A 13,427-nucleotide genomic window follows, 5' to 3' on the forward strand; every position below is an offset into this window, starting at 1 on the left:
ATTTCTCCCAAAAAGCCCTAGTTCTTTGGGTAAGAAATTATTTTTTGAACCATAATCTGAAGACTTATGGGTGCTAATTTCCATTGGCCTAATCATTGTTTCTAAAGGCCTTTTCAATGGGCAGAACTGGGGGGAAAGTTTAAGATAAAATTCATCATGAGTTTATACTAATACTTTTTATTCAAATTCAGGTCTAAAGATTCTTTTTGTGTGTTTTTTTTTTTCACTTAACCTTATTAATCTTACATGTGTATCTCCCTTTAGCTGCACCGAAAAATCTTAGTTCTCAATGATACCAAGATAAATATTCACTCAATTCTTCACACAATATACCTACCACAGCCTCAGAATCACAGTTACAATACCAGAACCAACAATATAATTACTGAAAACAATTTAAGATTTGTTTGCTGCCCTTTTTTGTCCTTCGAATAGATCCCACTGGAAATATTCAGTCAAATGACAGAGTTAAAGTTGCTTGAAATAGTTCTTCTCTGCATAGTTTTGCCACCCACCAGATACACAGGTTTATTTAATTTATTTTACTTCTATTTCTTTTAGGAATTGTCTTTTAGGAATAATAATTACAATATTATTTTATAATTATGTAACATATTCACCTGGTTCCAACATCAGATCTACAAAAAGATGCATATTCAACAAAGTCTAGCCTATCCTTTCTCCCCTCTCATCTATTCCCTTACCTCTTATTTTTTGGCTTTATGGTTTTAGCTTTATGGTTTTTACCTTATGGTTAATAAACCATAATGGAAACCATTTGTTTTCCATTATTCTTTTGTCAGCTTGATGTTTTAGAACATTTTTTTCTTTTTTTTAAATTTATTTATTGTGTAATTTACATCCAAGTTAGTTAGCATATAGTGCAACAATGATTTCAGGACTAGATTCCTTAATTTCCCTTACCCATTTAGCCTATCCCACCTTCCACAACCCTTCCAGTAACGCTCTGTTCTCTGTTTTTAAGAGTCTTTTATGTTTTGTCCCCCTCCATGTTTTTATATTATTTTTGCTTGCCTTCCCTTGTGTTCATCTGTTCTGTGTCTTAAAGTCCTCATATGAGTGAAGTCATATGATATTTGTTTTTCTCTGACTAATTTTGCTTAGTACAATACCCGCTAGTTCTATCCACGTAGTTGCAAATGGCAAGATTTCATTCTTTTTGACTGCCGAGTAATACTCCACTGTATGTATCTATCTATCTATCTATCTATACACACACATATATATACATATACATACATATACATTGATGGACATTTGGGCTCTTTCCATACTTTAGCTATTGTTGATAGTGCTGCTATAAACATTGGGGTGCGTGTGCCCTTTCAAAACAGCATACCTGTATCCCTTAGTTAAATACCTAGTAGTGCAATTGCTGGGTCGTAGGGTAGTTCTAGTTTTAATTTTTTGAGGAACATCCATACTGTTTTCCAGAGTGGCTGCCCCAGTTTTCATTCCCACCAGCAGGGCAAAAGAGATCCTCTTTCTCTGCATCCTCACCAACATCTGTTGTTGCCTGAGTTGTTAATATTAGCCGTTCTGACATTAGGTGTGAGGTGATATCTCATTGTGGTTTTGATTTGTATTTCCCTGATGAAGAGTGATGTTGAACATTTTTTCATGGGTCTGGTAGCCATCTGGATGTCTTCTTGGGAGAAGTGTCTATTCATATCCTTTGCCCATTTCTTCACTGGATTATTTGTTTCTGGGTGTTGAGTTTGAGAAGTTCTTTACAGATTTTAGATACTAACCTGTTTTCTGATATGTCATTTGCACATATCTTCTCCCATTCCGTCGGTTGCCTTTTAGTTTTGCTGATTGTTTCCTTTGCTGTGCAGAAGCTTTTTATTTTGATGAGGTCCCAGTAGTTCATTTTGCTTTTGTTTCCCTTGCCTCTGGAGACATGCTGAGTAAGAAGTTGCTGCAGCCGAGATCAGAGAGGTGTTTGCTTGCTTTCTCTTTGAGGATTTTGATGGCTTCCTGTCTTACCTTTAGGTCTTTCATCTATTTTGAGTTTATTTTTGTGTCTGGTGTAAGTGGTCCAGGTTTATTTTTCTACATGTCGTTGTCCAGTTTTCCCAAAACACCATTTGCTAAAGAGACTGTCTTTATTCCATTAGGTATTCTTTCCTGCTTTGTCAAAGATTAGTTAGCCATATGTTTGTGGATCCTTTTCTGGGTTCTCTATGCTGTTCCATTGATCTGAGTGTCTGTTTTTGTGACATGTAGTTCTCCTTTTTAGTGGGGTCTTTGTCTGGTTTTGGAATCAAGGAAATGCTGGCTTCATAGAAAGAGTTTGGAAGTTTTCCTTCCATTTCTGTTTTTTGGAACAGCTTCAAAAGAGTAGGTGTTAAGTCTTCTTTAAATGCTTGCTGGAGGGGCGCCTGGGTGGCTCGGTCGGTTAAGCGTCCGACTTCGGCTCAGGTCATGATCTCGCGGTCTGTGAGTTCTAGCCCCGCATCGGGCTCTGTGCTGACCGCTCAGAGCCTGGAGCCTGTTTCAGATTCTGTGTCTCCCTCTCTCTGTGCCCCTCCCCTGCTCATGCTCTGTCTCTCTCTGTCTCAAAAATAAATAAATGTTAAAAAAAATTTTTTTTAAATAAATAAAAAAATAAATGCTTACTGGAATTCCCCTGGAAAGCCATCTGGCCCTGGACTCTTGTTTTTTGTGAGATTTTTGATTACTAATTAAATTTCTTTCCTGGTTATGGGTTTGTTCAAATTTTCTATTTTTTCCTGTTTCAGTTTTGGAAGTTTATATGTTTCTAGGAATTTGTTCATTTATTCCAGATTGTCCATTTTATTGGCATATAATTGCTCATAATATTCTCTTATTATTGTATGTATTTCTACAGTGTTGGTTGTGATCTCTCCTCTCTCATTCTTGATTTTATTTATTTGGGTCCTTTCCTTTTTCTTTTTGATCAAACTGGGTAGGAGTTTGTCAATTTTGTTAATTCTTTCAAATAACCAGCTCCTGATTTCATTGATCTGTTCTGTATTTTTGGTTTCAATAGCATTGATTTCGGCTCTAATCTTTATTATTTCTTGCCTTCTTCTGGTTTAGGGCTTTATTTTCTGTTCTTTTTCCAGCTCTTTAAGGTGTAAGGTTAGGTTGTATATCTGAGACCTTTCTTCCTTCTTTAGGAAGCCCTGGGTTGCTATATACTTCCCTCTTATGACCGCCTTTGCTGCATCTCAGAGGTTTGGGCTGTGGTGTTATCATTTTCATTGGCTTCCATGTACTTTTTAGTTCCTCATTAACTTCTTGGTTAGCCCATTCATTCTTTAGTAGGATGTTCCTTAGTCTCCAACTATTTGTTACCTTTCCAAATTTTTTCTTGTGGTTGATTTCGAGTTTCATAGCATTGTGGTCTGAAAATATGCACAGTATGATCTTCATCTTTTTGTACCTGTTGAGGGCTGATTTGTGTCCCAGTATGTGATCTATTCTGGAGAATGTTCCATGTGCACTGGAGAAGAATGTGTATTCTGCTGCTTTAGGATGAAATGTTCCGAATATATCTGTTCAGTCCATCTGGTCCAGTGTGTCATTCAAAGCCATCGTTTCCTTGTTGATTTTCTGTTTAGATGGTCTGTTCAGTGTTGTACATGGGATGTTGAAGTCCCCTACTATTATGGTATTATTATCATATGGTATCAGTGAGTTTCTTCATGTTTGTGATTAATTGATGTATGTATTTGGGTGTGCCACATTTGGAGCATAAATGTTTACAATTGTTAGGTCTTCTTGGTGGATAGACCCCTTAACTATGATATAATGCCCTTCTTCATCTCTTGTTACAGTCTTTATTTTAAAGTCTAGATTGTCTGGGGCGCCTGGGTGGCGCAGTCGGTTAAGCGTCCAACTTCAGCCAGGTCACGATCTCGCGGTCCGTGAGTTCGAGCCCCGCGTCAGGCTCTGGGCTGATGGCTCGGAGCCTGGAGCCTGTTTCTGATTCTGTGTCTCCCTCTCTCTCTGCCCCTCCCCCATTCATGCTCTGTCTCTCTCTGTCCCAAAAATAAAAATAAAAAACGTTGAAAACATTTAAAAAAAAAAAATAAAAAAAAATAAAGTCTAGATTGTCTGATAAAATATGGCTACTCCAGCTTTCTTTTGTCGGCCATTAGCATGATAGATGGTTTTCCATCCCCTTATTTTCAATATGAAGGTGACTTTAGGTCTAAAATGGGTCTCTTGTAAACAGCATATAGATGGATCTTGTTTTCTTGTCCATTCTGTTACCCTATGTCTTTTGACTGGAGCATTTAGATCATTGACATTTAGAGTGAGTACTGAAGATATGAATTTATTGCCATTATGTTTCTTGTAGAGTTGGAGTTTCTGGTGGTGTTCTCTGGTCCTTTGTAGTCTTTGTTGCTTTTGGTCTTTTCAGGTTTTTTTGGGGGGGGGGTTGTTTTGTTTTGTTTTTGTTTTGTTTTGTCTTTTGTCCCCTCAGAGAGTCCCCCTTATAATTTCTTGCAGGGCTAGTTTAGTGGTCATGAACTCCTTTAAGTTTTATTTGTCTGGGAAACTTTTAATCTCTCCTTCTATTTGGAATGACAGCCTTGCTGGAGAAAGAATTCTTGGCTGCATATTTTTCTGGTCCAGTAGATTGAATATATTCTGCCATTCCTTTCTGCCCTGCCAAGTTTCCGTGGATAGTCCTGCTGCAAACCTGATCTGCCTTCCCTTGTAGGTTAAGGACTTTTTTTCCCTTGCTACTTTCATCATTCTTTCCATGCCTGAGTCTTTTGTGAATGTGACTATGATATGCCTGCTGATGGTCGTTTTTGTTGTATCTTAGGGAAGTCCTCTGTGCTTCCTGGATTTTGATGTCTTTGTCTTTCCCCAGGTTAGGAAAGTTTTCTGCTATGATTTGCTCACATGAAATTTCTACCCCTTTTTGTCTCTCTTCATCTTCTGGTACCCCTCTGATTCTGATGTTATTTCTTTTTAATGAGTCACTGAGTTCTCTAATTATTATTTTGTGCTCTTTTGCCTTAGTCTCCATCTTTTTTTCTGCCTCATTATTCTCCATAAGTTTGTCCCCTGTATCACTGATTCCCTGCCTGCTTCATCAGTTCTTGCCACTGTAGCATCCATTTGAGATTGCAGGTCAGTTATAGCATTTTGTATTTCATCCTGACTAGCTTTTACTTCTTTTATCTCTGCAGAAAGGGACTCTAATCTATTTTCAACCCCAGCTAGTATTCATATTATCATGATTCTAAATTCTGGTTCAGACATCTTTCTTGTATCTGTATTGGTTAAGTCCCTGGCTGTCATTTCTTCCTGTTGTTTATTTTGGGGTGAATTCCTTCATTTCCTCATTTTGAAGGAAGAAAATAAATTAATAAAGTTAAAAATACTAAAATTAAAAATTAAAAACAACGCAAATCAAATAAATTATGCTACATCCTATGTGTGTTTTGATCTGGTTGTTGAAAGAAGCTTGATAGATTAGAGGGAAAAAAGGAAAGAAGAAAAAAAGGAAAACATTTGAAAATTTGAAAAATGAATACAATAAAATAGAATAAAATGAAATGTTGAAAGTAAATTGAATTTTAAAAATTTACAAAAAGTAAAAAATATAGTAGAAAAAAATTAAACAAATTTTAATAACAATGGAAAATAAAAAAATTTTTCCTTCTGTATTCAAGAATAAGAAAAGAAAAGAAAAAGAAAAAAATTATTGAATAAAAGGACCAGTGAGCAGAATGAAATACAATTGAAATTACATCTGGGGGATGTAAATTACATTCTATGGGAACATAGAAGTCAAGCCAGGACACACTTTATACTCTAAGCAGGTGGAGAGACTTGTGTTTGTCAAAAGAGCTGTTGGCCCAGTTGGGCGGGGTTTAGTGTAATGGCTCCATTTTCCACTAGATGGCGCTGCTTAGCCTACTGGGGTGGATTGTTGTGGTTAGTGTAGGCGTGTATACACATGCGTAGGAGCAGTGAAAATGGTGTCACCCATGTACCCAGTCTCTAGTATCAGAACTTTGTGCTCTCACTGACTTGCAGTCAAGCACCCCTCCTTTGTCTTCTGCTTCTTCCATCTACTCCCTGCGTCTACACTTATTTGTGACCAAGTCGTTATGCTGCCAGGCAGCAACTCCCTCCTAAGTTTTATATCATTTGGGGCTGTCTTTTCCAACCCCTCACTTCTGAGGGACTGTGGCTTTGACCCACTCAGACCCTCTGGGGGAGGGTCTCACTGAGCGGTGGCTGGATGCCTGCCCACACCCAGGAATGTTCCCAAGACCTTGCTGCTGCTGCTGCTGCTGCTGCTGCTGATGCCTGGACTGCATGTGGCTAGGTACCAGCCCACCCCAGAAAACTTTTCTGCAATCTTGTAGCAGCAGTATTTCAGATATTATGGAAAATCATAACACATATCTGGTGCCATGCTTCCCCCTTAACATCCTTGTTCCAACACCAGTGAATGTGGTTGTTCTCAGGGGTCCTCTGAGCCCTTTGCCTGTGAGGAGGTCACACAATCTCTACCAAATGTCCTCCCAGCAACGGAACCACCCTCTCCCCCCCCCCCATGTGGCCTGAGGACCCCAAAGACCTCACTCTGCTTCTGGAGATTTGCCCTTCCCACCAGAGATCCACCAGGTATCAAGCTTCAGAGTTTCAGACTCTGTGCTCCCCTTGTGTATAGAGTCTTAATGGAATTTAAACCCTCTGCTATCTCCTTTCTCCCTTTTTAGTTCAGTCCCTGAAGATGTTTTCACATTTCCACTTTCTCTCAAGCTGCTTTTGGAGGGGGGGTGCTTTTCTTATATTCTCCCCCCATCTGTCCTTTCTCTGCAAGCAAAAACAGCTCCCTGCCCTCTGCAGCTTCTTTCTCCCCCAGTTCACCTCTCTGCACTGCATACCTGCTGAGTTCTGTGGTTCTGGTTGTGCAGATTATTGTGTTAATCCTCAAATCAGTTTTCTAGGTGTGCAGGATGGTTTAGTATTGATCTGGCTACATTTCAGGGGTGAGAGACGCAAAAAGAACATTCATGCTATTCTGCCATCTTGCTTTTAAAATCAATTTTTAGAACACTTTAAGGTTAATAGCAAAATTAAAAATAAAGTACAGATGGGCATCTGGTTGGCTCAGTCAGTTGAGGGTCTTACTCTTGATTTTGGCACAGGTCGTGATCCCAGCCTACTTAAGATTTTCTCTCTCTCTCCCTCTGCCTCTCTTCCCTGCTCACACACACACACACACACACATACACACACACTCTCTCTCTCTCTCTCTTTCTCTCTCTCTTTCTCTCTCTCTCTCTCAAATAAAATAAAATAAAATAAAATAAAATAAAATAAAATAAAATAAAAAGTAATAATAGTGCAGAGATTTCCCACATATTCCCTACCCATCCCCCACACCCTCCTCCAATACCAACATTTCCAACAGAGCGGTGCATGTGTTACAATTGATGAACCTACACTGACACATTGTTATCATCCAAAGTCCATAGTTTACTTTAGGGTTCACTCTTGGTGTTTACATTCCATGAGTGTAGACAAATGGATAATGACAAGTATCCACCATTACGATATCATGTAGACTATTTTCACTGCCCTAAAAACCATGTGTTCTACCTATTTATCCCTTAATGTCAATCCCAACCCCTGGTAACCACTGTTCTTTTTAATGTCTTTATAGTTTTACCTTTTTCCAGAATGTTATTTAGTTGGAATCATACAATATATGGTTTTTCAGATTGACCTCTTTCACTTGGTAAAAGACATTTTAGTTTCCTCCAAGTCTTTTCATGGCTTAATAGCTCATTTCTTTTTAGTGCTAAATAATATTCCACTGTGTGGATGTACCACAGATTATTTATCCATTCACCTACTGAAGAACATCTTGGTTACTTCCAAGTTTTGGCAATTTTGCACAAAGATGCCATAAACACTCACGTGCAGGTTTTTGTGTAGACATAAGTTTTCAGCCCCTTTGGGTAAATATCAAAGAGCCTAATTGCTGGATCATATGGTAAAAGTGTATTTAGTTTTATAAGAGATCACAAAATGTCTTCCAAAATGGCTATCCCATTTTGTATTCCTGGTGGAAATGAATGGAAGTTCCTGTTGTTTCACATATTTGCCAGTATTTGGTGTTGCCAATGTTCCAGATTTTGGTCATTCTGATAGGTGTGTGGTGATATCCCATTGTTGTTTTAATTTGCATTTCCTTAATGATATGTGAAGTAGAGCATCTTTTCATATGCTTATTTTCCATCTGTGTATCTTCTTTGGTGAGGTGTCTGTTAAGGTGTTTTGCCTATTGGTTAATTGGGTTGTTTGTTTTCTTAATGTTGAAGTTTTAAAAGTTCCTTGATATTTTTCATAACAGTTCTTTGTCAGATGTGTCTTTTGCAAATATTATCTCCCAGTCTGTGGCTTGTTTTCTTGATTCTATTGAAATTATCTTCTATAGAGCATAAATTATAATTTTAATGAAGTCCAGTTTATCAATTATTTCTTTTATAGATTGTGCCTTTGGTGTTGTATCTAAAAAGTTACAACCAAGGTCATCTAGATTTTCTCTCATGCTATTGTCTAGGAGCTTTATGATTTTGCCTTTTATATTTAGGTCTGTGATCCATTTTGAGTTCATTTTTGTGAAGAGCATAAGATCTGTGTCTAGGTTTATTTTGTAGCATGTAGATGTCCAGTTGTTATATCACCATTTGTTCCAAAGACTATCTTTGTTTGTATTGCCTTTGCTCTTTTGTCAAAGATCAGTTGACTGTGAGTTTACTTCTAGTCTGATTTATTGTTCTATTCTTTTGCCAATTGCCACACTGTCTTTTTTTTTAATGTTTATTTATTTGTTTTGGGAGAGAGAGAGAGAGAGAGAGAGAACGCATATGCAAGCCAGGGAGGGGAAGAGAGAGAAGGAGAGAGAAATCCCAAGCAAGATCTACACTGTCAGTGCATAGCATAAAGTGAGGCTCAACATGGGGCTTGATTTGAGGCTTGATCTCATGAACCATGAGATCATGACCTGAGCCAAAATCAAGAGTCAGACACTTAACCAACTGAACCACCCAGGTGCCCCAGTGCCACACTGTCTTGATTGCTATAGTATTGTAGACATTTTTGAAGTTGGACAATGTCAGTCTTTCAGTCTTATTCTTCAATATTGTGTTGGCTATTTTGGGTCTTTTGCCTCTCCATATAAACTTTAGAATCACTTTGTTGATACCTACAAATAATTTTCTGGTATTTTTATTGGAATTGCATTGACTCTATAGATCAAATTGGGAAGAACTGGCAACTTGGCAGTGTTGAGTCTTCCTATCCATGAACATGGAATTTCTATTTAGGGTAATGTGATAGTGAACAGGAATCCGAGTTTAGATAAGGTGGATGTAATATTTGAGGTAGGAGATCTAAATTTCAAGGAGATAGACTTGCAAGGATCTGAGGGAAAGCAGAGGGAATAGCTAGGGTCAAAATATCAAATTTTATTAAAATTTTTTTTAGATTTCTTTGAAATTATTATGTATCTTTTCTCCTTTGACCTATAAGCCTGACCAACTACATTAAAGATTTCCTAATATTGAACCAGTCTTGCATTTCTTGGGAGAAACATTATTGAGCACTGTGGTTTTTAAATTTTTTTTTCAGTATATTTCTGTAGTAAATTGGTAGTAATTTATTTTCAATTTCTCTCCTAAATGATAAGTGACAATATTTTGCATTTTGTTTGCTTTTTTAGTTATTATATCATGTTTATACTATCTTAATTAAATAAATTGGGAATATTTCCATGTTTTTAGTATTTTGCAACTGTTTAAATAAATAGGAATTACCTGATCCTTAGATTTGAAAGAAATTTCCTGTAAAATTTTTTCGAGTATGTGACTTTTAAAAAGAAGTAGTTAGGATTTTCTTTTTTGTTTTTTTGTTTGTTTATGTTTTAATCACATTTTTATTTGACCCACGGATATTGGTCCATTCAGTTACCTTGTTCTAAATCAACTTATCACATTTATTGTACGTAATGATCTTTTTTCCTTCCCCCATATATATGGTTATAGTCCTTTCTCATTAGTAATGTGGTATATTTGGGTTGTCTCCCAATTTTTTTATTAGACTTGCCAGAGGTTTGTGTGTTTTATTAGTCTTTTCAAAGAATACATTTTTAGGTTTAACCATTTTAATTTGTGCTCTAATTTATTAAACAGTTCTGCTTTTGCCTTTATTAATTCCTATTTTCTTTTCCCATTTTATTTCTCTAAAATTTTCAGATATTCATAAACATTTATTTTTATTTGGTTTTACTTAAAAAGCATTTCAGACTTTCAGTTTGCGTATTTATTTATATTCCATACATTATGCCTTGTTCTCATGGACATTGCTTACTAAATATTTAGTAATTCATTTTTTCTTCCTCTTTTATCTACGAGTAATTTGGATCAAATATGATCTTTTTAATTTTGTTAACTTTTTGTCCTTTTATTAGTATTTTTTAGTTTTGTTTCATCATGACCAGAAAACATGACCTGTAAACTTGTCACTGAAGTTTTTTCTTTTTCTTTTTCTTTTTTTAATGTTTATTTATTTTTGAGAGACAGAGAGAGAGAAAGCACAAGCAGGAAAGGGGCAGAGACAGAGGGAGACACAGAATCTGAAGCAGGCTCCAGGCTCTTAGCTGTCAGCACATGAACCATGAGATCATGACCTGAGCTGAAGTCAGACACCTAACCAACTAAGCCCCCCAGGTGCCCCTGAAGTTTTTTCTGTAGATCAGAATTCAAGTGATCATAGAAGTCCTCATCTGGAATCCCTACATATCTGAGAATGTGTTTTTAATATTTTTTTAAATTTTGTTTTAGTAAGAAAGAGCAGGGGAGACGCAGACAGAGAGAGAGAGAGAGAGAGAGAGAGAGAGAGAAATCTCAAGCAGACTCCATGCTCAGCATGGAGCCCAACGCAGAGCTAGATCCCAGGACCCTGGCATCATAATCCTATGCAAAATCAAGGATTGGTTGCTCAACCAGGACTCAAGAATGTATTTTTGTTGTTCTTTGCCAAATATAGAACTTTCATATCATAATCTTTTTCCCTCAAAAATATAAATGCTACTCCATCTTCTTCTGACATTTATTGTACTAGAGACGTCCAGTGTTTGTGATAACACTTTTAAAATGAATTACTGTAGAAATTGTCTATGCCTGAAATTCAAAAATTTTGCCAGAATATTTTAAAGCATAGATCTCTATAACTGCTTTTGCCTTGTTTTCAGTGAAGATTTTGAATCTGAATATTCTAGTCTTTTCTTTTTATGGTGGTAAACATTTCTACTATTGTTTATTATCATTATGTTTTTCCCCTTTATAATGTCTCTCTTTCTGAAATCATTACTGTGTATACCTTTGAATCTTTTTGTTCTGATTCATGGGAGCTTTCTTAACATTATCTCCATCATTGATTCAGTTTTCTGTAGGATCTAACCTTCAGGTCTCTGCTTTAGTTGGATTTTAAAAATTTTATAATCATGTTTTTTATCTGAAAAAAAAAAAACTATCTCAGAAAAAAGACATGTAATAATCTCTAAAGTTTCTCTTCTATGAGGGAGTATCCTGTTTTCAGGGGCTTGTATGCTTTGATTTCTTAGACTAATTACCTTCTTCTTAACTATTGGAACATTTCATAGACCAGATAGCATTTCTGCTTGCTTATTTTTCACCAGGGACAAGGTGAAAGGAAGTGAGAATGTTTGTCCAGATGACTGAGATTGAATTCCTGTTCCAGCTCATTTGGCACTCTGTTTCTTCACTTCAGACGGTTCCTCCCTCTACCTGCTTCCCCTGCTCTGCCTTACAGAAATTCTTCAAGTTTTCATGTATGCGGATGGCACTTCCCTAATTTCTGGCACAGGCTCATATTCCCCCTATTTTAATAATTGTTTTTGGTGTGTTTACCTGGTATGGGCAGGAAGAGTCAGAACTCTTATGCGCCGAGAGAGGCTTACATCATGTTGAACCAAAAATCTGCATAGATGCTGATGAAAATTCTGGTGGTCAGCTGGAGTCTTTCATGAGCCCCATCTACAAAGAAGAATGGGAACTTCTTATCCTTCCTTGAGTGAATTTGTGTAGAAATAGTATTGTGTACATGCAAGTCTCTCTGCTTCGCTTATCCTATTTTCATTTCCTTGTTCTTGTTTCAATTTACAGAAAGGTGTAGACAAGGAGTTCTATTTATTTCCCACAGTGTTTGATGAGAATGAAAGTTTACTCCTAGATGATAATATTAAAATGTTTACAACTGCACCTCACCTGGTAGATAAGGAAGATGAAGACTTTCAGGAATCTAATAAGATGCACTGTAAGTATACATCATCCATCAATATTAAGTTATTTCAGTACTGCCCATGTAGTGCTTTTAATTAAACCAAAATGATAATAGCTTTGCCCATTGGTTAATTTTAAATAAATGATTATATACAACTCTGAGGGTAATATTGATATTTAAGTTATCAGTCAGTTATTCCTCATTTTGCTTAATTTAGAATAATGAAACCTGCAAAATATATCAATTAGATGCATGGTTCTTAAAATGTAGCCCTTGGATCAGCAGCTTCAGCATCACCCATGGACGTGTTAGAAATGCAAATTCTTGGGCCCCAACTCCTACCTACTGACAGAGACTTTATGGGTGGGGCCAGCAATCTATTTAACAAACCCTCTCCATCATTATGATATTTGCTTAAACTTGAGAACTACTGGATTAGATGCTTTTCTCATCTGTGGCTTCATAATGACAGCCTCATTTTATTATTCAATATGAAGAAAGATACAACCTCTCTTGAAAATGAACTTTAATGATTCTTACCAATGACTATAAATTAGAATTCCCGGGGAGTTTTTCAAAATTGTTAAAACCATCTTTTTAATGCTCAGGGCAACCTCCAGAAATTTTTATTTAATTGAAACCTAGCATCACATTTTCTTTTTAGCTCCCAGTGTAATTCTAGAGGTTTAGATAGTGAGTTAATTATTCAGAATGCCCACACTGCTAACGGACTACATGTGAAAATCACTGTAGTCAGAAGAAACAAATGTAAAGTTGCGTTACAAACTGATACTGGTGGTTTGGTTTTTTTTTTTTTTTTTTTTGAGTTAGTACTATCTATACTCATTAAGATATTCCTTTTGAGTTTGCAATTTTACATTTTGGAGGAGTTGAGAGTATCATCTATTAGTGATAGCAGTGAGAGAAAACCTCCTGCATTTACTCTCCCCTGTTATTCAAGATGAATCAGAGACTTTTCCATCCTAGAGCAGCAACCACATTCTCAGTCTACCGTGCCCAGGAACGGCTGTAATTATTCATACATTTGAGAGCTCACACATATGACTCTTGAGAGGACTAAGAAGTAG

The 13,427-nt window shown here is 36.7% G+C and overlaps 1 protein-coding gene across 3 annotated transcripts in view; it reads left to right on the plus strand.

Annotated features, from left to right (window-relative positions):
* Window positions 1–13,427, plus strand: part of LOC122229498 (ceruloplasmin) — a 68,221-nt gene that overhangs the window by 25,191 nt on the left and 29,603 nt on the right. For all 3 annotated transcript variants that reach the window (XM_042954691.1, XM_042954690.1, XM_042954692.1), the window contains exon 10: window positions 12,222–12,372. In XM_042954691.1, the coding sequence (XP_042810625.1) occupies window positions 12,222–12,372 (151 nt within the window). The remainder of the gene's footprint in view (window positions 1–12,221; window positions 12,373–13,427) is intronic.

Source organism: Panthera leo, chromosome C2 (assembly GCF_018350215.1).
Source record: "Panthera leo isolate Ple1 chromosome C2, P.leo_Ple1_pat1.1, whole genome shotgun sequence".
Lineage (NCBI taxonomy): Eukaryota > Metazoa > Chordata > Mammalia > Carnivora > Felidae > Panthera > Panthera leo.